Below are 27,552 nucleotides of genomic sequence, written 5' to 3'. Positions count from 1 at the left end.
GAAGTCTGGAAGGTTAGATCGCAGGGGATCCAAGGAGATAGCTGAATGAATAGCAAATTGACTCCATGTGAGGAAGCAGAGTGGAAGGTTGCTTCGCAGACTGGAGGCCTGTGACTAGTGGTGTGCCTCAGGGTTCGGTGCTGGGCCCGTTACACCAATGATTGGGATGAGAACATACAGGGCGAGATTAGAAAGTTTTGCTGATGATACAAAAGTAAGTGGTTTTGCAAATAGTGAAGATGGTCGTGAAAGATTGCCGTGATTCTATGCAAGGGCTATCATTGGCTTCTATTCTAGGGGCCTCGTTACCTTTTACAATTACGAGATTGAATAAATATGCGACTAAGCCAATAATAAGACATGCATTCCGAATATGGTTTCAATTTCGTAATTTTTTTGGATTGAATGATTTTATCTTATAGAGTCCTAATGTATCTAATTTTTTCTTCCAACCTTCAACTGATCAAGCCTTTCTGTTATGGAAGAGGAAGGGATTAGCAGCTTTTCGTGGTTTGTTTTTGGATGGTTGTTTCATGTCTTTTGAACAACTCTCCAATAAATATAATCTACCCAACTCGCATTTCTTTAGATATTTACAAATTAGACATTTTTTTTAAGGCTACTCTACCCTTTTTTCCGTTACCACATCAAACCGAAATCTTGGAAAAAAATTGACATTTGAACCCAGAAAGGTTTAATAATGACTAGGAGTTGATTTTGAAATTACAAACGGATACATTTGATAAAATTAAGAATGACTGGGAAAGAGAACTCAAAATTTCTCTACCTATAGAGAAATGGGAGAGGATTCTTCAATTAGTTAATACTTCTTCAATGTATCCAAGATGCTCTGATACAATTCAAGGTGGTTCACAGAGCTCATATGTCAAAAGATAAGTTAGCTTGTTTTTATGGTCATATAAATCCTTCCTGTGACAGATGTAATTCTGAAGTGACCTCATTGACTCATATGTTTTGGTCCTGCCCACTTTTGGAAAAATATTGGAAATAATTTTTTGATACTATCTCTGTAATTTTAGGTATTGATTTACAACCTCATCCTATTACTGCAATTTTTGGGCTATCAATTTTAGATTTTACTCATCTGTCCCGTTCCGCCCATCGGCTGATTGCTTTTACCACATTAATTGCCCGAAGATCTATTTTATATAAATGGAAAGACTCTAATCCACACTCTATTGGTACTCTGAAACGATATCATGTTTAAATTTAGAAAAAAATTAAGGAGTGACATTGTTGAACCCTTGGTTAAATTTGATAGGACTTGGGGAAGCTTTATTCAACATTTTCACACAACATAAATTGTCTCCTCTCCAACTGTTATAATAATTATTTTACCTTTATTTGGTGGAACGGACTTGACGACAAACAGGGATTTAAATTGTTGAAATTCTTTGCAGCCCAGATTCCGTTTTGCTTTTTTTTCTAGTTTAAGGGGTTTTGTTTTTCTCTTTTTTTTTCTATTTCTCTTTTTGTTTTTATATATATACAAGTTCTCTTTTAAACACTTAACTATATTCACATATAGACCGGGAGGTCTATACTCAATGTGTATTTTGACACTGGACATATTTAGGTTATACCTGTTATTAATGTAATCCTGATCCTGATTATTTTTTGTTGTTGTTTTATTTTTGTTATTGAAAAAAACGAATAAAAAGGTTTTAAAAGAAAGAAAGATGGCAGCAGGATCTGGATCGATTGACCAGGTGGGCTGAGGAATGGTTGAAGGAATTTAATACGAATGGCATGTTGGCCTCCATAACAAGACAAGTTGAGTATAGGAGCAAAGTGGTCCTTCTGCAGTTGTACAGGGCCCTTGTGAGACCACACCAAGAATATATGTGCAGTTTTGGTCTCCAAATTTGAGGAAGGACATTCTTGCTATTGAGGGAGTGCAGCGTAGGTTCACAAGGTTAATTCTCGGGATGGTGGGACTGTCATATGCTGAGAGAATGGAGATGCTGGGCTTGTATACTCTGGAGTTTAGAAGGATGAGAGGGAATCTTATTGAAACATATAAGATTATTAACGGGTTTGGGCACGCTAGAGGCAGGAAACATGTTCCCGATGTTGGGGGAGTCCAGAACCAGGGGCCACAGTTTAAGAATACGGGGTAAGACATTTAGAACGGAGATGAGGAAACACTTTTTCACACAGAGACTTGTGAGTGTGGAATTCTCCGCCTCAGAGGACGCTGAAGGCCAGTTCTCTGGATACTCAAGAGAGAGCTAGATAGGGCTCCTGAAGATAGCGGCGTCAGGGGATATGGGGGAAGGCAGTAACGGGGTGCTGATTGTGGATGATCAGCCATGATCACGTTGAATGACGGTGCTGGCTGAAAGGGCTGAAATGGCCTCCTGCACTTATTGTCTATTATCAGAGAAGTGAGATGTTGCATTTTGGGATATCTTACAAGGGTAGGATCTACATAGTAAATGGTAGGCCTCTGGGGAATGTTGTAGAGCAGAGGGATCTCGGAGTGCACGTGCTTGGTTCCTTGAAGGTCGAGTCGCAGGTAGATAAGGTGGTCAAAAAGGCTTTTTGCACATTGGCCTTCATCAGCCAGAGCATTGAGTGTAGCAATTGGGAGGTCATGTTGACGTTGTACAAGATGTTGGTGAGATCGCATTTAGAATATTGTGTTCAGTTCTGGGCACCATGTTATACGAAAGATATTGTTAAGTTTGAAAGGGTTCAGAGAAGATTTACGAGGATGTTGCCAGGACTAGAGGGTGTGAGCTCCAGGGAGAGGTTGAGTCGGCTGGGTCTCCATTCCTTGGAGCGCAGTAGGATGAGGGGTGATCTTATAGAGGTGTATAAAATCATGAGAGGAATAGATTGGGTAGATACAGTCTAGCCCAGAGTAGGGGAATCGAGGACCAGAGGACATAGGTTCAAGGTGAAGGGGAAAAGTCTTAATCGGAATCTGAGGGGTAACTTTTTCACACAATGGGTGGTGGATGTATGGAACAAGCTGCCAGAGGAGGTAGTTGAGGCTGGGACTATCCCAACGTTTAAGAAACAGTTAGAAAAGAACATGGATAGGACAGGAAGGTACACAAAATTGCTGGAGAAACTCAGCGGGTGCAGCAGCATCTATGGAGCGAAGGAAATAGGCGACGTTTCGGGCCACAGGTTTGGAGGGATATTGACCAAGCGCAGGGAGGTGGGACGTGTAGCTAGACATGTTTTCCGGTGTGGGAAAGTTGGGCCGAAGTGCCTGCTTCCACACTATATCACGCTATGACTCTGGTACGAGTGTCAAAAAATTCTCAAAAAAAATATATATATTTATATTGACAAAAATATCAATTTCTCTCCCTACGTTGCCACCTATCTTTTATCTATATTACTAAAAGTCTAATCTTGACCACTTCCTGTTGTTCTGTATATTGATTTTAGAAAAAACGCTGCCACTTACGGCTGTGATTTTTGGCCATCTTACTCAGAGTCCACCTAGGCTGCGCAGGACAAGCGGATTTTTCCCATCGATTAAAAATAAGAGTTATTAGTGTTTCAAAAATGTTGAGATTCACTCTCCTGAAGGCCATGGCCGTTCCAGAGGGACTATAAAACCCAGAAGTGTTGAGTGCCTCAGTCAATCTCTGCAAGATGGGGGAGAGAGGGTCACGTCTCTCAGTCTGAACTGTGAATAACACTGAACAAATGTCTACTAAACTGTGAGTGGTTTTACTGACCTGTCAGTGCCCTTAATGTGCTTTGAAAATATGGTTTGGAAATGCTAAAGCTGCATTGCCTTTGTTTTGGAAATGCTAAAGTTGCCTTGCCTATGGTTTGGCAATTCTAAATGCCTAATTAAAGTTGCCGTGCCTAATTAAAGTTGCCGTGCCTAATTAAAGTTGCCGTGCCTAATTAAAGTTGCCGTGCCTAATTAAAGTTGCCGTGCCTAATTAAAGTTGCCGTCCCTAATTAAAGTTGCCTTGCCTAATTAAAATTGCCTTGCCTTCTATATAATTAAAGTCTAATCTTGACCACATCCTGTTTGTGCTTTATATTGATTTTAGAAAAAATGCTACCACGTATGGCTGTGATTTTTGGCCATCTTACTCAGAGTCCCCCTCCGCTCCATGAAAATGAAAAGACTTATTAGTGTTTAAAAAATGTTGAGATTCTCTCTCCTGTCAATCATGTCATGAAGGCCACGCCCCTTCTTGTGGGAGGGGGAGGAACTATAAAACCCGGAAATGTGGGCGTGGCTCAGTCTCTGCAAGATGGGGAGGGAGAGGTCACGACTCGCTGTCTTTAGTGGCCTTGCACCCTGCTTGAAATGGAATTTCAAGGAATAGCCCAGAGTCAACTGCCAGCCCACCAGCCGTGAGTGAGCTGCCAGCACAACAGGCTTGAGTGACTGAGCCGCCAGCCCAAGAATCCATTCAGCCCACAATGTCAAAACTTGCCCTCTGGAAACCAGTCCCTTCAGTCCACAACACCCATACTAGCGCTTCAGAAAGCCCCTCCCCCCCCCCTTAGACTAGACTTAGTCTAGTATTTGTCCATAACTTCAGTCACTCCATTTGCTTCCTACTCTTTTTTTTCTCCCTGGTTCCTGTTACACAACATGATGAATCCAACAGTTAGACTTCCTCCTGCAGCATTTGTTTTTTCCCCCTCCCATTTTTTATATCTTTCCCCCAGTTGCTTGGTATGTCTTTTAATTGTCATTGCTCTCCTCATATTTTCTTCTGCTTGCTTTCTTCACTCATTTTATCTCTGCATCAAAAGTAACTTATTTGCTGCATAAATTGACAAGCAGAGGAATCAATACAGGCCGTGCAATGGTCAACATAAAAATAGATTTACTAATAATAATCATGCGTAGCCACAACCCAATCATGTTTTGACATTCAACCAAGCACCCAGACTTATCATTATAATCTTCATGGCAGTAACAGATTTTAACATTCAAGATACAACTGTCTGGTTTAACCAACAGTTTTAATTAGCTATGTCAATAGACAATAGGCAATAGACAATAGGTGCAGGAGTAGGCCAGTCGGCCCTTCAAGCCAGCACCGCCATTCAATGTGATCATGGCTGATCATCTCCAATCAGTACCTCTTCCCAAATCCCATGACTCCACTATCTTTAAGAGCCCTATCTAGCTCTCTTGAAAGTATCCAGAGAACCGGCCTCCACAGCCCTCTGAGGCAGAGAATTCCACAGACTAACAACTCTTGTGAGAAAGTCTTTCCTCGTCTTCGTTCTAAATCGCTTACCCCTTATTCTTAAACTGTGGCCCCTGGTTCTGGACTCCCCCAACATCGGGAACATGTTTCCTGCCTCTAGCGTGTCCAAACCCTTAACAATCTTATGTTTCAATAAGATCCCCTCTCATCCTAAACTCCAGAGTGTACAAGCTCAGCCGCTCTATTCTCTCAGCATATGACAGTCCCGCCATCCTGGGAATTAACCTTGTAAACCTACGCTGCGCTCCCTCAAAAGCAAGAATGTCCTTCCTCAAATTAGGGGACCAAAACTGCACACAATACTCCAGGTGTGGTCTCACCAGGGCCCTGTACAACTGCAGAAAGACCTCTTTGCTCCTATACTCATATGAACATAGAAAATAGGTGCATGAGGAGGCCATTTGGCCCTTCGAGCCAGCACCGCCATTCATTATGATCATGGCTGATCGTCCCCAATCAATAACCCGTGCCTGCCTTCTCCCCATATCCCTTGATTCCACATAGAGCTCTATCTAACTCTCTCTTAAATCCATCCAGTGACTTGGCCTCCACTGCCCTCTGTGGCAGGGAATTTCACAAATTCAAAACTCTCTGGGTGAAAACTTTATAATCTACGAACCTATCTCTAATGACGTATTATAAGTAATCCATTCCACCTTTTTTGTTGTTTTTTTAAATTTGTAACTTTTCTCTCTCTTTCTCCATATAAAAAAAAAACACTAGAAGTAGAAGTAATCGACAATTGAAAATTTTAATAATGTATGATTGATGTATATGAAAAGTTTTTCTACTATAATATGCAACTATACTTTATAATATGTCTACTTCTAATAAAAATAATAAAATAAAAAAAAATAAAACGTTTTCTCACCTCAGTCTTAAATGGCCTCCCCTTTATTCTAAGACTGTGGCCCCTGGTTCTGGACTCGCCCAACATTGAGAACATTTTTCCTGCATCTCGCTTGTCCAGTCCTTTTATAATTTTATATGTTTCTGTAAGTTTTCCCTCATCCTTCCAAACTCCAGTGAATACAAGTCTAGTCTTTTCAATCTTTCCTCATATGACAGTCCGCCAACCTAGGGATCAATCTCGTGAACCTACGCTGCACTGCCTCAATCACAAGGATATCCTTCCTCAAATTAGGAGACCAAAAATGTACGCAATACTCCAGATGTGGTCTTACCAGAGCTCTATCCAACTGCAGAAGAACCTCTCTACTCCTATACTGAAATCCTCTTGTTACGAAGGCTAACATTCCATTAGCTTTCTTCACTGCCTGCTGTGCTTGCATGCCAACTTTCAGTGACTGGTGTACAAGAACACCCAGGTCTCGCCGTACCTTCCCCTTACCTAACCTAACCCATTGAGATAATAATCTGCCCCCTTGTTTTTGCCACCAAAGTGGATTATACTGCATCTGCCACACATCTGACCACTCACGCAACCTGTCCAGGTCACCCTGCAACCTCCTAACATCCTCTTCACAGTTCACACTGCCACCCAGCTTTGTGACAGCTGCAAACTTGTTAGTGTTGCTCCTAATTCCCTCTTCCAAATCATTAATATATGGTTAACAGTTGCGGCCCCAACACCGAGCCTTGCGGCACTCCACTCGCCACTGCCTGCCATTCTGAAAAGGACCCGTTCACTCCTACTCTTTGCTTTCGGTCTGCCAACCAATTTTCTATCCATGTCAACACCCTACCCCCAATACCATGTGCTCTAATTTCAGTCACCAGTCTCCCATGCGGGACCTTATCAAAGGCTTTCTGAAAGTCTAGATACACTACATCCACTGGCTCTCCTTCTTGTCACACTTGTCACACCCTCAAAAAATTCCAGAAGATTAGTCAAGCATGATTTTCCTTTCATAAATCCATGCTGACTTGGACTAATCCTTTTACTGCTATCCAAATGCCCCATTATTACCTCATTAATAATTGACTCCAGCATCTTTCCCACCACCAAAGTCAGGCTAACTGGTCTGTAATTCCTAGTTTTCTCTCTCTAGCTCCTTTCTTGAAAAGTGGGCTCCTCGACTCCTCTTGTTATAAAGGCCAACATGCCATTCACTTTCTTCACTGCCTGCTGTACCTGCATGCTTACTTTTATGGACTGATGAACAAGGACCCCCCAGATCCCGTTGTATTTCCCCTATTCCCAACTTGATGCCATTTAGATAGTAATCTACCTTCCTGTTTTTGATACCAAAGTGGATAACCTCACATTTATCCACATTAAACTTAATCTGCCAAACAAAAGGAGGAGGAGAAGGAAATGGAAATCAAAATACAAGACCATAAAAGCTCAAAAACGTGAGCCAGCAACGCTCACTGAATCACATTGGCATACAGTCAATCACTCGCAACAAGTAAGCTGGATCAAAAGTAATGCCATACCAGATAACCAAACTGCTGGCTACAGAAAAGATTGGTGGCAGGGATAAGTAGGATGAGTATAAAATCGACTGTGTACATAACCAAATGATTGGAACAGGAACTTCACCTGATCCGGAAAGTGAATATAAGTGCTGTGAAACTTGAGAGGAACGCCTGGTGCCTCTCCAGAGAAATTTCAATTTCAATCCGAAATATCCCAACTTGCCTGAAATCATGCTTAACTCCCAAATCACTGTTGTGGTTTTTATTGATTTTTACCCTGCTACTTTATATCAGCATATAAACCATATATATTCAGGTGAACTGCTAAAACTGATAACACCACTTTTTGAGCAGAATAGGAAAATCCAGGCTGGCTTGGAATGTCCAACCAGAACTCTTAACGGATAGTGATAATATCCTGAAACCTCATCCTAAAAGCATTTTTTAATCTTTCCACCAATTCCTCAGCTTAACATTTTTCACAGATAGCCCCAAAGACAAAGCTTGCTCATGTGAGAAATAGAGAATCTGAAACCGCATCTTGAAAATAACATCTCTTTCCACCCAAAATATTGAACATTATTTTCATCAGCAGTAGAAAATATTTAACTATCATGAGTGTTATATGGTACCTCTTTATTCTTGCTAATTTCAGCAATCGCAGCAGTTCTTTGTTTTTCAAATTCATCATCACCTCCAGTTTTATTTGCGCTAACAACTTGAAGCGTTTTCCTTTTATCAAGATCTCTGCTATCAACTAGATCACGAGTCATACATTTCTGGGGAAAAACAGGTTGGTACAATATCACCAGATATCAACAGACACTATTTTGTTGTAAAACACAAACATCTCAAAAAACAAAAGAAAAACAAAGTAATGAGTCTATCAGGCATTACTACTTCTGGATAAATCACTAAAAATAAATGCCCCATTTCCACAGGTTACAAGAAGATGTAGAATAAGGGAGCAGAGGTGCAAAATGCTGGAGTAACTCAGCGGGACAGGTAGCATCTCTGGATAGAAGGAATAGGTGATGTTTCGGTTTGAAACCCTTCTTCAGAATTGTTATAAAATGGAAAACAGAAAGGAAAAATTGTAGTAATTAGACAAGTGCAAATATAAAAAGACGTATTTTGAAGGAGATACAAATGACAACCAATTTTTTTTAACTCAAGTTTGAAAGACTAATGTTTAGTTCAGAATATTGTACCTCAGGTTTAAAATGAAGACAGGAAGGTCAGTATGAGAGGAGAGCATATAATTACATGCACAGGTAATCAAAAGATGGTGGTCACGACTGCAGGTGCATCAAGTGTACTGCTGTCAAACAATCTGCATTTGACCATCTAAAGTGCAGCAGTATGCATCATAAGCAGTTAATTGCAAGGGCAACTAGATCATAATTTTAACCTGAAAACTTTGTCTTGAGGCACTGAATGTGAAGTAAACAAGTCATCAAGGCAACTTGCTGTGGGAAAAGGAGGGAGTGTTGAAGGGCAAATACGTAGAAGATCGAGGTGTAGCAGAGACGATGCAGAAAAGGGAGGAGTAAAATGGTGTTTGATGCTGGCATCATGCCAGAAATGACAGCAATAACAGAAAATTATGAATTGAATATTGGGACATGAGTGCGAGTTCAAAAACCACCGTAGTTTACTGAAAATCTGAAATAAAAACAGTAATTTCTGTGAACTCCTAGCAGGTCAGGCACCATTGTAGAAAGAGAAACAGCTAACATTTCAGGTCCAAGACTCATCAGAAATGGGGAAAGGCAGAAATGCATGTTAGATGCCACAGCCAGACATAAAAACAGTTTTTATCCACGAGTAGTTGCTCTACTCAACAGCCAAAAATCTGTAGCCCCCCTTTGATCTGGTATTTTGTTGGTTCACATGCTTGATCAATGGTGTTTTATCATTAATGTTTTATTATTATTAATGTTTAGTGTTTTCTGAGTTATTCGTAACTGTCACTGTATGTCATGTTGTTACTTGTGGGCAGAGCACCAAGGCAAATTCCTTGTATGTGAATACTTGGCCAATAAACTTACTTACATTTCAGTACAAGGGAAAGTGGTAATTTATTATTCCTTTCCATCTCCATCAGAACTGGCCATTTCTGACCATCTTCATTTTAGCTTAGTTTTTTCTTATTTTTTATCAAATATTCATTCTAGCTGCAGGCCACGACCTCACTATTTACAACACAATACGCAGACAAGACATCTTAATGTGGTTGTAACTGCCCTCATTTAGATTTGTCCTTTGAGAGATTTTCTTGATTCTATCCACCTGTGATTGACCTTCTGCCGTACTTAAAACTCAAGTCTTTCTCTCTTTCCCAGTTCAGGTAAAGGATTTTGGACTGGAACATTTTAACCATTTCTTCCAAAATGTCACAGGCCTGTGCTGAGTTACCAGATTTTTTGTTTTAATATGATCTTGCGATCATCCATTTTTCCTTTCTCTTCAACATATTGATAGACACCACATTGGACATGACAGGCTTTCAATGCCTTTTGTAAACTGCTAATCCCCCTCATAAACTGTAAAATATGTGTTGCATGTTTCTCTTCCTATTGTTGCAGAGTATTTCCAACATTTGCAGCTTTAATTTTTGTTTTGATTTTCAGGACTTAAAAGAGGAGCACATTATCCTCACAGAAGTTTTAGAGATGTACTTTTATGCCATATAACAAATTGGTATCATATCTGCCTGCACAGGTGGCATTATTTGAATCTAACATTCCTTTGGTGATTACAGCGACTAAAATCTATTATGCTGATGTTCCAAGTACTTGGAAGATGCCACATAATTGCAAAGTCTTTGCTTGTAGCAAATCGTTATCTGAAAAACAAGGCATAATTTAATACCTGCCCAAAAGGGACGAAAGGAGGTGGTCCACCTTCAGCTCCAATATTACTTCTATTGTACTTTGCCAAACTCTAGGGGGAAAAAACCCAATAATTATTATCCGTGCTCTTCAAATAGATACTGGAAACAATTTGTTTTCTATTGAACAATTAAATTCAACATCTGAGAACAATTTAAAAAAATGTAGACCACAGAACACAGAATATAAAGATGCTCTAAATATAAAACTGAATGTAAAGCTACAACTGATTAATTGCCAAATATTTTAAAGTGTTCAGTCAATAAAAGCATTCAATCTTCTCTTACCCAAATACATTCAATATTTCAACTGCAGCTACACTTTAATGCTAATTTTCAAACATGTCACATAAATTATGATCAGTCACCTGGCACAAGTGAACACTTATGTCTTGGTGTGGTAAGCTTCTGACAATTTAACATTTCCCCTTAATCTTAATGCTAAGAATGAAAGATCCATGCGAGGATCATGGCACAAATTAAGATTGCAACAAATTTTTATTAAAATATTAATATATTATTTCTTGAGCTAATAAAATCTAGTTGCTTCAATAGATATGCAGCATTGATCCTGCAATATTTATGAATTTTTAATTGGTACGCGCTTTTTGGTACGTTCCTCCAACCAGAACGACCTGGGGCTCCAGTCGCGGAGCCTGCGGACTCACCATCATGGAGCTGGCCAGCTTCGGAGTGTGGAGGAGCTGTGGTGGCGCGCAGCTGCGACCCGACTCCGGAGCTCGGAGGCTCCAGCCGCTGGTCCGGTGGATGGTGACATCGGGAGCTCGCGGATCCCTGGTGGGAGACCGCTTTTCGGAGCTCCCGCAACAGCAACTTCTCCCGCCTGAGTTGAAAATGACCCGGAGCGGGGCCTTATATCGCCCTGTGCGTCTTTAACGGCCGCAGGACTTGCTAGCGCCCGCCGGGGGTTCCAACATCAAGACCCGGAGCGGGGCCTTACATCGCCCTGCGCGGGATTTGCTAGCGCCCGCTGGGGGCTCCAACGTCAAGACCCGGAGCGCGGCCTTGCATCGCCTGGCGCGGCCTTAATGGCCGCAGGACTTACCATCGCCCGCCGGGGGCTTTGGCATCGGGAGAAGAGTGGAGAGCAGGGGAGAGACAAGACATTGCTTTCCATCACAGTGAGGAGGAGATCCACTGTGATGGATGTTTGTGTAAATTGTGTTGTGTGTCTTGGTTCTTTTCCTGTTGTATGACTGCAGAAACTAAATTTTGTTTGAACTTCATTTGAGGTTCAAATGACAATAAACGGTATTGTATTGTTTTGTCTGTCAAAGTATTTTTTCCAAACATATCAACATTTACAAAAATGATGCAAAGCATATCAGAATTTATTTGGAAAATCCAAGACACTGAACTATTTATAACTTCATCGGCTATATACAACTCATAATTATGTTCTATTTTTCAACTTGTTTAATTGTCATTTACACCAAAAAGTTTTAAATTTGGCAAAGAAATTGAGAATTCTTGAATTAAAAAATGTTACTTTACCCGCTGCAACTTCCATTTTTCAATTAGCTGATCCACATCACCACCAAGGACAACAATGTTGATGTCATGCAACAAAAGAAATCCATTTCTTATTTTAATAGTTCCAAGTAACTTTACTTTTGTTCCAGGTGGGGTGTTCAGGCTATCAGGAAACAGGTCAGCGAAAAAAAGGTAACTAGTCACATTAATTAACATTTCTTTAATTGATTTAATAATGGAATAATATTAAGATACATTAGTGCAAATAATTTCTTAATATTTCCATGAGTAACACATCTTACTTTTTCTATTGCTTCGTACAATATCAACTTAAGCATATCATAAAAGATCGTTAAAACATATGCAGTACCAGTGTGTGACAGAAACAGACATTTAGAATCAATTTCATCACTACAACAATTATTTCAAGTAACATATTGTAATTACAAATCATTAAAATAAAGTTTAGTAGATTCCTTTTCGAACTCAAAAGGGTGTAGCAAAACTTGAAAATCTACTTTTCGCAATTCAACACTAAGTTAGAGTTTAAAGTACAAGTAAAGACATTTTGTCCCACTAATGACATCAACATGATTTACAACTATTATGCAACACCATGCTTTCTCAGTTCTTGGTCAGAATCTTGAAAGCTACTTCAAGTACCAGGACCCAAAAATTAAAATTAGAAAAGCATTCAACACATAAGCTAGCTAGCCCACGCAGCTCCTTCATTTGCTATTTCCATCAACTAAAGTTAATAATATAAATTATTTTGAATTGTATTTTGTGGTGTCATATCTCAGAGTTACCAAATATGCACAATTCTGTTACAAATTTGAAATTTATTATTCAGATTTATTAGTCCTCAAGGCAAAGCCTAGTCATCCCCAAAAACCCTTACAGTAATACCCAAGAACATTTCTCAAATTATTCTAAACTCAATTTACCAACATACCAATTAATAGACACTCCAGTTCAGTGACTTATTTGCACATCACCAATCCTACAATCAAATGGATTAAATACAGATCGAATTTTAAAATCACATTATTCCTTAGCATGGAGAACTGAAAATGATACATCAACTCAGAATTGTCAGGCGCCAATATATTTTTTTCTGTCAATACTGCCAACATTATTGCAAACCTACTATGCAAGTTTAGAATTGTTATGTCCTCTATGCGCTGGAATAAAGGACCAAATCCTCTCTGGCTCTTCATACATTTTGTGAAGGAAAGGAGCTTTGATCAAAGATGAAATTTTCCTTCTGCAATTGATGTCTGACCTTTCTGCTTGCATGACGAAATAAGCATATAAATTACATATCTTTTTTTAAACAATGGAGATTATCATAGTTGTGAATTAAACAACCAAGTTCAAATCTCAACTAGCATAAGAACCATAAAGTAGATGATTTCTTCTGCAATTATGCATTCTTAGGTTTGAAAGTGCAAGCAGAATCAGTGTTAAAATGAATCATTATAAAGATGCATTACTGTCAGCTTACTAGGAAACTGGCACAAACAGTTGCCTTCACTACTGCTCTGTGCACTCTGACAGCAAGGAAATGTTTAAAGTGATCACCACATTGCCTGAAGGAAAGTGAGCCACCAAGGCACAATATACTGCCTGCCACCAATGACCAATGTTGATCAGGGTCAGGTGAGTGGCACAGCTGCTCAAGTTGAGATTTATCCAGGTCAGTACAGCAAATATGGCACATTGTCAGGGACAAGCACATACTGCTCCTTGGTGTTGACAGAAAACTAGGATCCAATGGCCTCTGTCTTTACCTCAAACTGGATGTGCTGGAAACTGCCATCTCTCACTCTCCTTTGATGGTTGCACAGTTCTTTACAGCATGTGATTTCTCTAAAGTAATAAACTCAATGGGCAGTGACAAGTTAAACTATGTTCCATTGTCCACATCCATCTACCTGGGGTAACCTTTCAGTCCTTTGCTTATTAAGGATATGATTCTGGATTAAAAATTCAAAGACTTTACTTCCACGGCCTTTCAAGGTAAGGGTGTTCCAAAGACTCAACCATCAAAAATAACGAATTATCCACATTTGGGACAGGGAAGTCGAAATTATTTTCTAAGCAGTAACCAGTTTCCAGATTCTCCCACATTAGAAAACATCCTCTCCACATCAATCCTGTCAAGATCTCATACAATCCTACATGTTTCAATCAAATCCCCTCTTATTTTTCTCATCTCCAATGGATGCAGGCCAGACCTTATCCACCTTCCTAGGGAAGGCGTGGGCTGTTACATTAATTTGCCATTTCAAATTGGGCCTGATGTGGAGGTGAATGGCTGGGCAGAGAAGAAGGTACACAAGGATAGGGAGAGTTATGGGCAGAGAGAGGGTGAGAATGGATACAAGAAGATTTGTTAAAAAAAGTACAATTAACATATATGGGGACTTGAAGCTAAGCACAGCCTTGGTGCATCAAATAAGCAATGTCTGTGCTGTATGTCCACCCATTCTAGGCATTGGTATAATAAACCTTCTCTAAATTTATTCCAATGTATTTGCATCCTTAAAAAAAACACTGCAATCCAGATGTAGTCTCCTCATTGCCCCATGCAATTGAAGCATAACCCCACCTCCTTAGTTTGGTATTCGATTCCCATAGTACTAATATTCCATTAGCTTTCCGAATTGAACCTGCATACGAGCCTTTCGAAAATATTGCATAATGGCATCTCAATCCATCAGAATCAAACAGCACAGAATCAGGTTCGTCAGCAACTGTGTGCAAGTCACCCATCATGTTCCCACCTATACTAATCCTATTTACCAGCAACTGGTCCCGACCCTTCCATTCATTGGTTTTGGACATGCTTGCCCAGATACTCAAATGCTGCAAGTCTCTGCCTCCACCATTAGACATTGCATTCCAGATTCCAACTATGTGCAGAATCCCTCTAATGCTCTAATGCCATTGCCCTGCAGCTCAGAACTCAGTCTCCACCAATTTCTTACCTAAGATGGAAATAGCTTTTATTTTCTCTGGTAACCTTGAAGCACCAAATCAAACTTCCTTGAAATCAAAGTACAGAATATCTGCCAGTTCAATTTTATCCCCACTTCATTTCTTCAAAGAGCTCCAATAAATTAGTCAAAACATGATTTCCCATCGACAAAAACACATTGACATTGCCCGATTGCCTTGATTTTTTTAAAGTGCCCTGCACAGCATCTTAAATAATGGGTTGAAACATTTTTCCCCGATGACAAATGTTAAACTGACTGGTCTGCAGTATTCTCCTTCCAATTCAATTTTTTATCAGGTACTCAAAGCAGTCATGAGACCTGATTTAATGTTTGTATTCATAAATAAACATTTATATCTATAAAATTTAAAAGTTAACTGGAATCCTTTTTCGGATGGGTGCTAAAAATCAAACTATGGGGGTGATGTGCAGTAGGCATTAGAGGCATTGAAGTGCAATTAAGGAAAGATGACTTTTCATGACAATCATGCGTTTTGTGGTATTCTCTGCCACAGGCAAATTTTCTTTTTAAAAAGTGCAGATTATTAACAGAATTTAAGTTCCACAGCTGCCCCAGTGGAATCAAACACTTATCTGCATTCGTAGTTCAAATCCTCAAATTACTGGTCTGGTATTTTAAACAACTGTATATTCAAACAACTGGTAACTTAAAAATCTTTCCAATTTCTTGACCGTAATGAGGATGGCCAACAGGGGCTGAAGGGCCTATTTCCATGCTGTTGCTGTGATTAACAAAATAAAGGACTGAAAGTGAAATAGAATATTTACCTGATTTTTGACAGATGGCTGAACTCTACACCTATACAATTTACATGTCCATCTGTAAACTGCACTCGCAACATTCTTGGTGCAGCTTGAGATTCCGCGTGATCTTTTGGGGCAGAGATGTTCCTGATCTTCTGTATTTGTAAGACACATGGACCTTCCAGCTAATTGTTAAAACATTAGCATTCAAATTAGAAATTTGTTCATGGGAGATTTTTACATTCTATAAATAAAAATTCTTACTTGACTAATAATGCAAACATTCTCCATTACCCACTTCAGCAGATTACTCGAAGCAGAGAAACCTCAAATATAAAAAAAATCTTATAAAACTTAACAAACAAGCTTTTGATAAATTGTCATGCAAGAGATTACTAAACACAATTGAAGTACACAATATTGGGAATAACACCTTGGCATAGATTGAGGGCAGAACATTAAGTATGCTATGACTATTGGTTGCGGGAAAGGCGCTGGGATTCAAGTTGGTCACAATCTCTAGCCATGATTTGAACGAGTAAACAGTAAAATATATTAAAGCCTGTTGATAATTTAAAGTTTGGAAGTTATGTGGGGCTATGCAGGGGATGCAGGTAGGCTTCAGTGGGACATGGTTGATTAAATGAATTGTCAAGAACATGACGATGGAAGTTAAAAGTAGGAAAAAAAAACAAGATAATACATGAGGATAGAAAAATGTTGAAAGATTAAAAGATGTTGGCATTGAGGGACCTGGACATCTCCCATCACAAGGTACAGCAAGCAATTAGGAAGGCTAATGATAAATGTACAAAAAAGTATTTAGGTGGAACGGCGTGTACAGGTCTGAACTCCTCAACTGAAGAATACATTGCTGATCAAAGAACAAATGGCAAAAATTCACAAGATTGATTTTTGGGATAACAAGTCTATTGTTTGAAGAGCAATTCGTACTGAAGAATGAGAGGTAATCGTGTTGAAACTTGCAATATTGTTACTGGGCTTGACAAGAGTAGATACAGAGATATCCAAATATATCCGCCACTTGTGATAAATGTCTAGCCCAAAAGGCAACTATAACACACTCCTTAGTCTCCTGCATAAAACTTTATAGATTTTGGAATGATATTTTTGAAATATTTACAAAATTATTCAAGACAAGAATGGAACCTAATACTGAAATTATTATATTTGGCGTAATGGAAGATGGGAATAAATTGAACACATCTCAAAATCTATTCCTTAACTATGGTTTAATAATAGCAAAAAAATTAATTCTTAAATTTTGGAAGGGTACATCAATACCAACGCTTAAAATGTGGATTGCAAGTATGTTGGACACCGCTCATCTTGAGGAAATGCGATTCCTCCTAATGGATAAATCAGACCAATTCATAACGAGTTGGTCTCCATTCGTCGTTTTTTTGGAATCATATGGTGCAACACAATTGTAAAAAATAACTGTTTCAGGACTGGACGAGGGTTGGTCAAGACTATAAATAATGATCTCCTCTTTTTTTCTTTTCTTCTCTCTATTCTCTCTCTCAACTTTCTTCATTTACTCGTTTTCTTTTTTCACACACTATATATTTCACATCTTTCTATCCTTTACTATCTAACTTCTTTTTCTTATTCTAATCTTTTTTCAGTGTAACAAAAAAAAAAAAAAAGAAGTTGTACATAAAATGTATTATGAAAATATATATTAGGCACTTTGGTGCCATATGACTGTACTTACTTCTAATAAAATAAAATATTAAAAAAAAAAAAAAAAAGATACAGAGATAATACTTCTTTCAGTTAGAGTGTCTAGAAGCAGGGTAAAAGCAAGGAGTTGGCCACTGACAATTCAAGACACCACCAAGTAATAATTTCTTAAATTGTTGAGTAACAATCCTTTTGAATTTCTTCAGCCAGTGGCTGTTGTTTAAATTAAATGCCTAAAAAATAATCTTAAAGTAATCTTGGAAGATGGAGTTTGGAGTTAGAATACTCAAGTGGTATCTAGCTTGTTCTGCTTTCATCATTCTCAGTCACTGAACCCTGATTTTCCCTTGCATTGCACTGCGCCCATTCATTTCTTGCCCTCTCCTTTAAACTGCAATAATTAATCAGCTGATGCTGAGCACCCCCCACAGTCTTGTTGGATCTGCAAAACAACTCTTAGTGAATTGCATGGGAGATAAATGACACCATCAATAGATTTAAATCCAGATATAGAATAGTCATTACACCTAAATCACTAATCATAGTTTAACATTGTGACAATAAAACTTATCAATAATGGTCCCTGTAAATACACAATTTACACGCTACACCCATTCATTGCTGCTCAGTTATCCAGCCATTCATTAATTCTCAATCCTTAACAATGGGTCTGATCGTCATGGAACCATCCTGGTATTCAAGCGCTCTGTCTATATGTACCTGCCAGTGTCAGAAGCTTTGAATTGTTTTTAAGTACCTCAATGTGCTTGCATGGAAGTTGAACAATGATGGCAGATAGCTGGTGACACTCTAAGAACAAACTGATTCATGTAAAATCCAGCCATACAAATGCATTGCCCCTTACAATTAAATGTTCATTTTAGGTAAAATTCTTGTATGCACAAGCTTAACAAATGTCATTTTAAAATCTAGATTGTCCATCCACTGTCCCCCTCTTATTATTTGTTATATGCAATACATCTTAACACAGATTGTCATTGGCTTGTTTTCCTTCATAAAATAATGATGGCCCTGATTAAGCACATCCTGGTTGCCCACAGTATTTTGTTCATACTGCTTAACTACTGACTGCAGCTGTTTACCTGATGTTTTGCATGTTTTTCTTTCGTAAATACCGATCCTACTATCCATCTCACGACCACCCTACGTTATGAATCCATTCATTGACGAGCACAATGCAAAGTTCACAAATTGGCCATGACAAAAACCAGAATTTGAGCAGAGGGCAGACATAAAGTGTTCATGTGGTCATAACGTACAGCTGGCCCACTGAGTTGAGAAAACTGTACAACACATGGCATTTTCCGCAGCAATAAGGCCATAGAGAAGGCCTGTCATCGTTCACTGGCAAATCCTCTTCTCATTAGCAGGCCAATAATCTTTGAAGATACATTGTTACCTTTCAAATCTGCTGGGACTGCTCCAAATATTTGCATCTTAAACGATCAAAACTAATGGATCCATAATATTTGTAGATTGCTCTTCAGAAAACTAGGATGCATGCACAGATCTAGGGTATGTCATATTTTAAGTTTTATAATTCTTCAGTTTCTTCTCTTCAATGAAAGCCTGTTAATTCATTACATTAAAAAGGCATGGATGAGGACTTACGAAATCTTCTGCTCTCCATCTCAGAACAATGCAAAACTGCACTAGCAGAAAACAGTATTTATTCCAAAATGTCAAAATAAAAACAATATTTTTCTGAATTTAAAGTAAAATAAATGGAATCCTTTTCATAGAAAACCTGTTGGCAATATTAAATAATGTAAAGGTGTTGGTATACACAAAGCTTACTCGTGCTGTAAACAAAATCGAAAATTTGGCTCCATCCTTCTGCATTCTGAAATTTAACACATACTTGTTTCCTAACTTAGATTAGCTCTGAATAGTCTGTCACTTTGCAGATGCTGCTCTAATGGTTGAATACTTTTGAATACTTTTCAGCAGTTTGTTTATTTCATATTATATTATCTATAAGCTCTGTTTTATCATTCACTAATGCATTTAGTTACTACCTCATCTGCTTGACACTGATATTATATTATTTAATAGAAATGCCTTGTAATGTTTCCTGTACATAGTTGGCCATTTCAAGTGCATTACTTAACCAAAAGAGAATGAAAAGCTAGTGGAAAAAAAAGTCAAGACAGGATGTACTTTCAACAAACATTAATAGAAGCCTGATTCAACATTCTTGATGGAAGAAGAACTAGATGCATGCTTTTTTGAAAATAAACAAGATAATTGAAATAGGGTTCAAAAACAAAATGAAGCTGAACACACAATATAATGGGCCAAAATTAAACCTTCCTTTGTGCTGATGAACAATGTTGTAGCGCACTCAGATAATTCATAATTTTCTTTATCATCTATTGAGGAATTGTTTTTAGGTTTTTTCTTCAAAAGCAGCTAAAATCAATGTTCCCAAGTATAGTGTGAAACTTAAAAAGAAACTGCTGCATAGCACTACCATTGTTGAAATTGAACATGGGCAATCCAACAGGAGGTAGAATTCAGACCACCTTTAATATTTCAAACAATTTAGAAAATAGCCTTTATAAATTCCAATTTTGAAGTGGTAATTTAAAAAAAGATCAAAATTCTCAGATAGAATTACACTCTTTCTAATTTCTCCCACTTAGTGCCCTCCATAATGTTTGCGACGAAGATCATTCGTTTATTTATTTGCCTCTGTACTCCACAATTTGAAATTTGTAATAGTAAAAATCACATGTGGTTAAAGTGCACATTGTCAGATTTTAATATAGCATATTTTTATACATTTTCGTTTCACCATGTAGAAATTACAGCAGTGTTTATACATGGCCTTTAATAAAATCTGACAATGTGCACTTTAACCACATGTGATTTTTTTCTATTACAAACCCAAAATTGTGGGGTACAGAGGGAAATAAATAAACGATGCGTCTTTGTCCCAAACATTATGGAGGGCACTGTATGTTTATTCGGTGTTAGGAGAGACATTGCACATTGGCAGGCAGTTGACCCAGAATATTCTCAACTAACTGTAAGTGACCTCCAATTATTCTGTTCGCATTGAAGAAAGAAAAAAGCGTTATGTTCTGAATTCATTGAAAGCATCCTGAAAGCAACTTAAAAATAACTATGTAATACTACAGTGGTTACAAATAATGAAATCAATTTAAAGTGTAAATACCTTACCTTTTATTGTTAAAACAAAATGCATCGAGATCCGTTAACAATAGTTAAAGTTCAATTTCCTAGGCATTCACTTTGCCAGCAACCTTACTGGTCACTTCATGGTAATTAAGAAAGCACATCTCAGAAAATTTGGCACGTCCACAATGACTCTTTCCAACTTCTATAGATGCGCTATAGAAGATGGGATGTATCTCAGTATGGTATGCAACTACTCTGCTCTTGACTAGCTGAACCTGCAGAGAATGGTGAATACAGGTTCTTTACTTTCTTCCATTTTGTCCATCTTCACAGTGCACCACATCAGGAAGGCTAGAAGAACTGTCAAAGATGACTGCCAAACTGGCCATTCACTTTTCTCACTTCGAGCTTCCAGAAGATACAACAGCTTGAAATCTCAGTGATCAGACTTAAGAATAGCTTATTCCCCTATCAGATTCCTGAACCAATCATCTCTTTCATACACCTTTCCTCGAGGTGCTGCCATGAACTCTTCCTCTTAACTGTACCTCAGACATATTCCATTGATGTATTTCAATTTTCTTTTCACACTACCTCAGACTGCACAACAATTTGGCATTATTCTGCTGTTTTGCATTTGTCGTTGCATTCATTGTTTTATCTATCTTCATTGCTATTTAGTCTGTAAGCTCCACATGAACAAAGAATGTCATTGCACTTTGGTGTATATGACAATTAACTGACTTGAATATGTGATGGATTGAATCTTGTTCCCTATTCAGTGCATCATTAACATCACTTTGATGTTTTGCCTGTTTGACTTCAGTTTACACAAGCCTGCTGCAGTTCTATTCTACATGTCTTTTCCATTGATCTCAGTTGGGCACATTTCTGGCAGCACCAACATCTGAACATCAGATACAAAAATATCCAAGTCCACCTTCCCACATGGGAGCACAGCTTGTCCTTTCTCCTCAAGATGCTATCGCCATAGCGATCCCACAAACAAAATGAGACTTCAAATCACATTTTCACAAAACGTCAACTGCTTCAGCAACATGGATTTGTCTGTACATATGGTCAGAACTTACACTGTACAAATATAGGAGACGAAAATCAGTTGGCCTGCTAACAACACACCGCATACAACTGGAAAAACAATCCAGAACATGACAATGGACCAAATGCTAGAAAATTAGATTAGTATAGATGGGTACTTGATGGGTAGCATGGATGGCCAATAGGTTTGTTCTGTGCTGTATACCTATTTCGAGCATGTAGCTACATCATTAACATATCCAACTTGGCTGCATCCTATACAAGACATCAAGCAAACATTTAACTGACTGAATCTTGGTACATCATTTGCTTCAAGCATATCAATAATGTCAGAAGTTAGGCACTGGTTTTGTAATCCTCCACGTTCATGACTATGGGGGATGAAGATGTAATCTCTAAGTAAATTTCTAGTGTTGAATAGCTTTGTTTTCCTAAAAAAGTTGAGTGAAGTTTAAATGTGGGGAGAATAAAAAACTGAATGTGCAAACTATTCCAGTCCAGCTAAGTACAAACAGCCACTGCACCACCTCTGAAATGGGATAGTGTATGATTCTTGAAAAATAACCTGAAATGTCACTGACAATCTATTCCATTTCTGAATCATGCAATTTCACCAATGTTTGGTCCAAAATGCTAGTGGTTGCAAGAAAACGCCCACAGAGACAAATTGCACATTACACCACCCTCTAGTGGTAGGAATACGAGTATTGTCATAAGAGTGTGTAGGAAACAACTGCAGATGCTGGTTTAAATTGAAGGTAGACACAAAATGCTGGAGTAACTTTGCGGGAACATAAAATTGGGCCGTGCGGGGCTGGGGAACGATAAGGTTGGAGGCTTTAGAGGGCAGACAGTCAGAAGTAATAAAATCAGAAATGGTGTGTTTGGAGGAAGTAGGAGTCGTCGAAGGAGAAGTTGTATTTGGAGGAAGTGGAAGGATATCACACCTTAATATCACACACCATTTCCGATTTTATTACTTCCGGCTCTCTGCCCTCTAAAGCTTCCAACCTTATCGTTTATCGTTCCCCTGCCTCGGACGGCCCGGTTTTTATCTTCTCCCAAAAATCCATAACAGAACTGTCCAGGCAGACCCATTGTTTTTGCTTGCTCGTGTGCCTAAGAATTAATTTCCACATACCTCGACTCTATCCTATCCTTCCTGGCCCAATCCCTCCCTACCTACCTCACACGCTCTTCGTCTCAATGTTTTCCGGATGTCCAGTCACACTACACCTCCATCCCCCACCAAGAAGGTCTTAAAGCCCTCCGTTTCTTCCTCGACCACAGAACCAGCCAACTTCCCTTTACCAATATGTCCTCTGCCTATCAGAGCTGGTCCTTACCTTCAACAATTTCTCCTTCAACTCCTCCCACTTCCTCCAAATCCAAGGCATGGCTGTGGGCACTTGCATGGGCCCCAGCTATGCCTGCGTCTTTCTAGGGTACGTCGAACAATCACTGTTCCAGGCGTACACTAGCCCTATCACCGAACTCTACCTCCGCTACATTGACGACTGCATTGGTGCTACCTCCTGCGCCCATGCAAAATTCACTGACTTCAGCAACTTCACGACTAATTTCCATCCTGCACTCAAATTCACTTGGACTATCTCTGACAGCTCCCTACTGTTTATGGATCTCACGGTCTCCATCACAGGAGACAGACTATTGACTGACATCTGCTACAAACCTACCGACTCCCATAGCTGTCCAGACGACACTTCTTCCCACCCTGCTTCCTGTAAAGACTATCCCCCTACTCCCAATTCCTCTGTCAACGCCACATCTGCGCCCAGGATGAGGGTTTCCACACTAGATCATCGGAGATGTCCTCATTCTTTAGGAAACAGGGGTTCCCCCTCTTCCATTATAGATGAGGCTCTCACTTGGGTCCCCCTTATCCTCACCTACCAACCCATCAGCCATCGCATACAGCATATAATCCTCCACCACTTTCGCCACCAAAGGGACCCCACTATTGGCCACATCTTCCCATCTCCATCCCTTTCTGCTTTCCGCAGAGACCGTTCAGTCAGCAGCTCCCTGGCCAACTTGTCCCTTCCCACGCAAACCACCCCCTCCCCAGGTACTTTTCCTTGCAACCGCAGAAGATACAAAACCTGTTCCTTTACCTCCCCCCTCGACTCCATCCAAGAACCCAGTCAGTCTTTTCAGGTGACGCAGAGGTTCACTTGCACCTCCTCCAACCTCATCTACTCTATCCGCTGTTCCAGGTGTCAATTTCTGTACATCGGCAGGACTAAAGGGCCTGTCCCACGAGCATGCGACTGCATGCGGCAAGCGCGACCAAACTGGAAGCGGGGGCCGCGCGGAGGTAGAGTGATCCCGTACGAGTTGACGTGAAGTTCGAGCGAAGTCTGCAGGAAGTTCGCGCTAGGCGTACGGCGTCAAGACGCTGCGTACGGCGTCAAGACGCTGCGTACGGCGTCGAGACGCTGCGCACGCCCATCGAGGTGCGTATGGCCTCAATGCGGCTGCGGGCCGGCAGGCCGTTGCCGCGCGAAACTTTTGGACAGTGTCAGTTTTCCGGAACCCCGCGCGATGTCGGGACCTGCTCCACACAACTCCATACGGCTCCGGCGATCGAAGTGGGACCGGCCCCGCTAGGCTGTACGGCTCAATCGACAACGTTAGGTCGCGCTTGCCGCATGTAGTCGCATGCTCGTGGGACAGGCCCTTTAGTGCAGGCTCGGCGATCGTTTAGCTGAACACCTCAGCTCAGTCTGCCTTAACCAACCTGATCTCCCGGTTGCTCAGCACTTTAACTCCCCCTCTCATTCTGACCTTTCGGTCCTGGGCCTCCTCCATTGTCAGAGTGAGGCCCAGTGCAAATTGGAGGAACAGCACCTCATATTTCTTGGATAGCTTGCACCCCAGCTGTATGAACATTGACTTCTGCAACTTCAAATAGCCCTTGCTTTTCCTCTCTCCATCCCCTCCCCCTTCCCAATTCTCCCACCAGTCTTACTGGCTCCGACTACATTCTATCTCTGTCCTGCCCACTCCCCTGACATCAGTTTGAAGAAGGGTCTTGACCCATTCCTTCTCTCCAGAGATGCTGCCGGTCCCGCTGAGTTACTCCAGCATTTTGTGTCTACTGTCATAAAAGGGTCTTTTCGCCACAAAAGCACTATTGATATATTTAAAATTATATCTCAACATTTCTCTAAGAATTCAATTATTTTCAACACTTGCTCAGCAAGTACAGTTAAATGGTTTGAAAATGGCAGCAACTTTTTATTTTGCAGTATATGGGAACCAGTGAATAAGTATTCTGATGAACAGCTGTTTAAAAGTAAGTCTTATATCAAACCAAGCTTCCAAATCTTAGGATCTTGCATCCTTCCATAACTGAGTTCTCATCTTGTTCAGTAATTCTCAAGTATTTATGCACACAGTAGTATAAAATAATTTTCATTAAAAAGTCAGATTTAATTTATTTAATTTCAACCATGCTGCAATTACCACTATAGCTGATAAAAGAAAAGTACTTGGCAGAAACAATAAGCATTCAGTTTGGCTAAGTTTTGTTGTGCATCATTTGGCCAGTTCAAGTTCAGCTTCACAGGTGATACACTATTAGAATTCATGGAATTGTGCATATATTACATATAAAGCTTCAAGTTTTTGCAAATGAGAGGCTTTCAGCAACACAAAAAAGCACTAACATGTTTTTCTTCCAACTGAAAACCATTAAGTAAACCAATCTCATTTGTGACAAATTCATTATGATGACTTAATTCTGCAAGAGCAGTCTGTTCTTACATGCTTCCATTTTCCGCACTCATTAAGTTGCAGCTATCTCATCGCCGGTGGGGTTGGGGTGGAGGAGAGGGCGAGAGATGTTGCCGTTCAAAAGAAAACTGAGAGTCCTTTAGACAAATCACAAATTAAATGCAGGCTCATCAAGCAATAAGGAGCATGTTTATTGCAAGAATATTTGAGGATAACAGTAGATATAGCTCAGACACAGAAACCTTTGAAATGCTATGTACAGGAACAGTTTCCTTGCTAATACTTTTAAAAGTGGGAGTATAGGGGTTTACTGATCTAATTCCTAGTATGGTGGGTTTGTCACAGAAGAGATAATAGCAAACTTGGATTATATCCAGAATTAAGAATAAGAGATGATTTCATTCAAATATTCAAAAAGTCTTCAAAAGCAAGTAGGGTAGATGTGAAGTTGATATTAATCCTGGCTGGCATGTCTAAAAATAGATCAGAATTAAACTAAGGGGATGGCTATCCTAACCAGAGTAGGAAGGATAGGGATCTTTGGAATTCCTTACACAAGATAGCTGAGGAAACTCAATCATAAAGTAGGTCAATTCACCTTCAGTAGATTGTTCGATATTTCAGACATGAAGAGATAAAAGGTTAATGCAGGAAAATAACACTGAAGGTAAAACAAGTTGTGATCCTTCTGAATGACCAAAGAGGCAGAGGCTAAATGGCCTACTTGTCCTTTTGTTCTCATACTTGATCCTCTGAATTAGACTGATTTTTTCCAAACAAATTGATATCACAATGAAGATATTAAATGTTGCTTGAAATGCAAACTATTTAAAATTTGACAATCCATGATAGAGTTTATTTGAGGCCCATAAGAAAAACAACAAAATGCTGAAAAAGTCCAGAATGCCTTTAGAACTGCGTCATGCAATGGTTAAAATGGTAGATGGAGAAATTGAATACATAGTCTTTTTCATATGTCATCCAGTAATTTGTTTATTTAAGTCAGAGACGTTCCATTATAATTACACAATATACAATATCATTATACTTATGAGGCAGCGTTCAATTTGCTATGGATAATGATAAACCCCATGCATTATTAAGAATGTAATGAAATACTAAAAATCCAAGTACACATTTTTTTTGATATTTGTTGGTATGGTTAACAAAATGACCATTTCAGAGACATTTCGGCATAACAGTTCACTGAGGAAAAGCCAGTTTGTACATGTTTGTACCTGTATTCTCAAAAAGGTGGCACAACCCACACATTTAATAAATATTTTGCTCTAACACTTACCTGTTCCATTCGTCCACTGTTGATTTCATTTGGAAGGAATTTTTTCCCAATGGCTCTTAAATCGCTCTGAGGACATATTATGTGAAAAAGGTATTCAGAAATAAAATTGAGGGCTGCTGACATAGCATTTAGCAGCTTCTGCTCAATTCTCCAGAGCAGTCAACGACATTGCTTCGTAAATCGACTCAAGCTATTCCTCCCCAACGACAGTCTAATACTCCATTCTCCCCCAAACATGTCATACGTTAGCTTGACTTCTCCAAAGACCCAGTCTAACTTCATGAAGGTTACATGTTAGATGAGTCATGGCAGCAAGCAGACTGAATACAACGTAGGCTGTTGGCCGAGAACCACAACCCCAACTTTGCATGCAGAGTTATGGGAACATTCTGAAGATCCCACAGCTACAGTGAGTTAAATTTAATTTGCTCAAGAAGGTCTGGAGATCAGCAAATGTGAGATCTAGCTTTCAGATTCTAAAGATTGTTGCTAGACAAGAGTTTCAAGAAGCTAGAAGTTCTTGATCATTTAAATTTTCATGATTTGAAGGGCACTAGTTGAATTCTGGCAAAACCAAGGCAGGACCTCAAAACTTTCTTTTTGCTTACTGGACAAAAAAAAAAGCAGTTAATCATGTTGGAGGGAAGTCCACTGAAGCAAAAACTTAACCAGGTGGTATATTTGTACTGCACATTAACCCCAAAGTAAATAAAAAAGCTACAAGTTACACCTCAAACCCAGTTTCTATTATGTAAGAGCTAATAGTCAAATCTAATATAGTTTACAAAATGGA

At 39.4% G+C, this 27,552-nt stretch overlaps 1 protein-coding gene across 3 annotated transcripts in view; it reads right to left on the bottom strand.

Moving 5' to 3' along the window:
• Positions 1–27,552, bottom strand: part of tdrd3 (tudor domain containing 3) — an 83,765-nt gene that overhangs the window by 43,934 nt on the left and 12,279 nt on the right. For 2 of the 3 annotated variants that reach the window (XM_033022316.1, XM_033022315.1), the window contains exons 3-7: positions 26,760–26,825; positions 15,794–15,954; positions 12,022–12,163; positions 10,488–10,559; positions 8,246–8,392 (exon numbers count right to left, since the gene is read on the bottom strand). In XM_033022316.1, coding sequence (XP_032878207.1) covers positions 8,246–8,392; positions 10,488–10,559; positions 12,022–12,163; positions 15,794–15,954; positions 26,760–26,825 — 588 coding nt within the window. Of the gene's footprint in view, positions 1–8,245; positions 8,393–10,487; positions 10,560–12,021; positions 12,164–15,793; positions 15,955–25,489; positions 25,597–26,759; positions 26,826–27,552 lie in introns of those variants that run through there. The other variant, XM_033022318.1, reaches the window with a different exon arrangement.

This window comes from Amblyraja radiata, chromosome 6 (genome assembly GCF_010909765.2).
Source record: "Amblyraja radiata isolate CabotCenter1 chromosome 6, sAmbRad1.1.pri, whole genome shotgun sequence".
NCBI lineage: Eukaryota > Metazoa > Chordata > Chondrichthyes > Rajiformes > Rajidae > Amblyraja > Amblyraja radiata.
The sequence above is the reverse complement of the archived record's forward strand: the minus strand, read 5'-3'. Positions and strand labels throughout refer to the sequence as shown.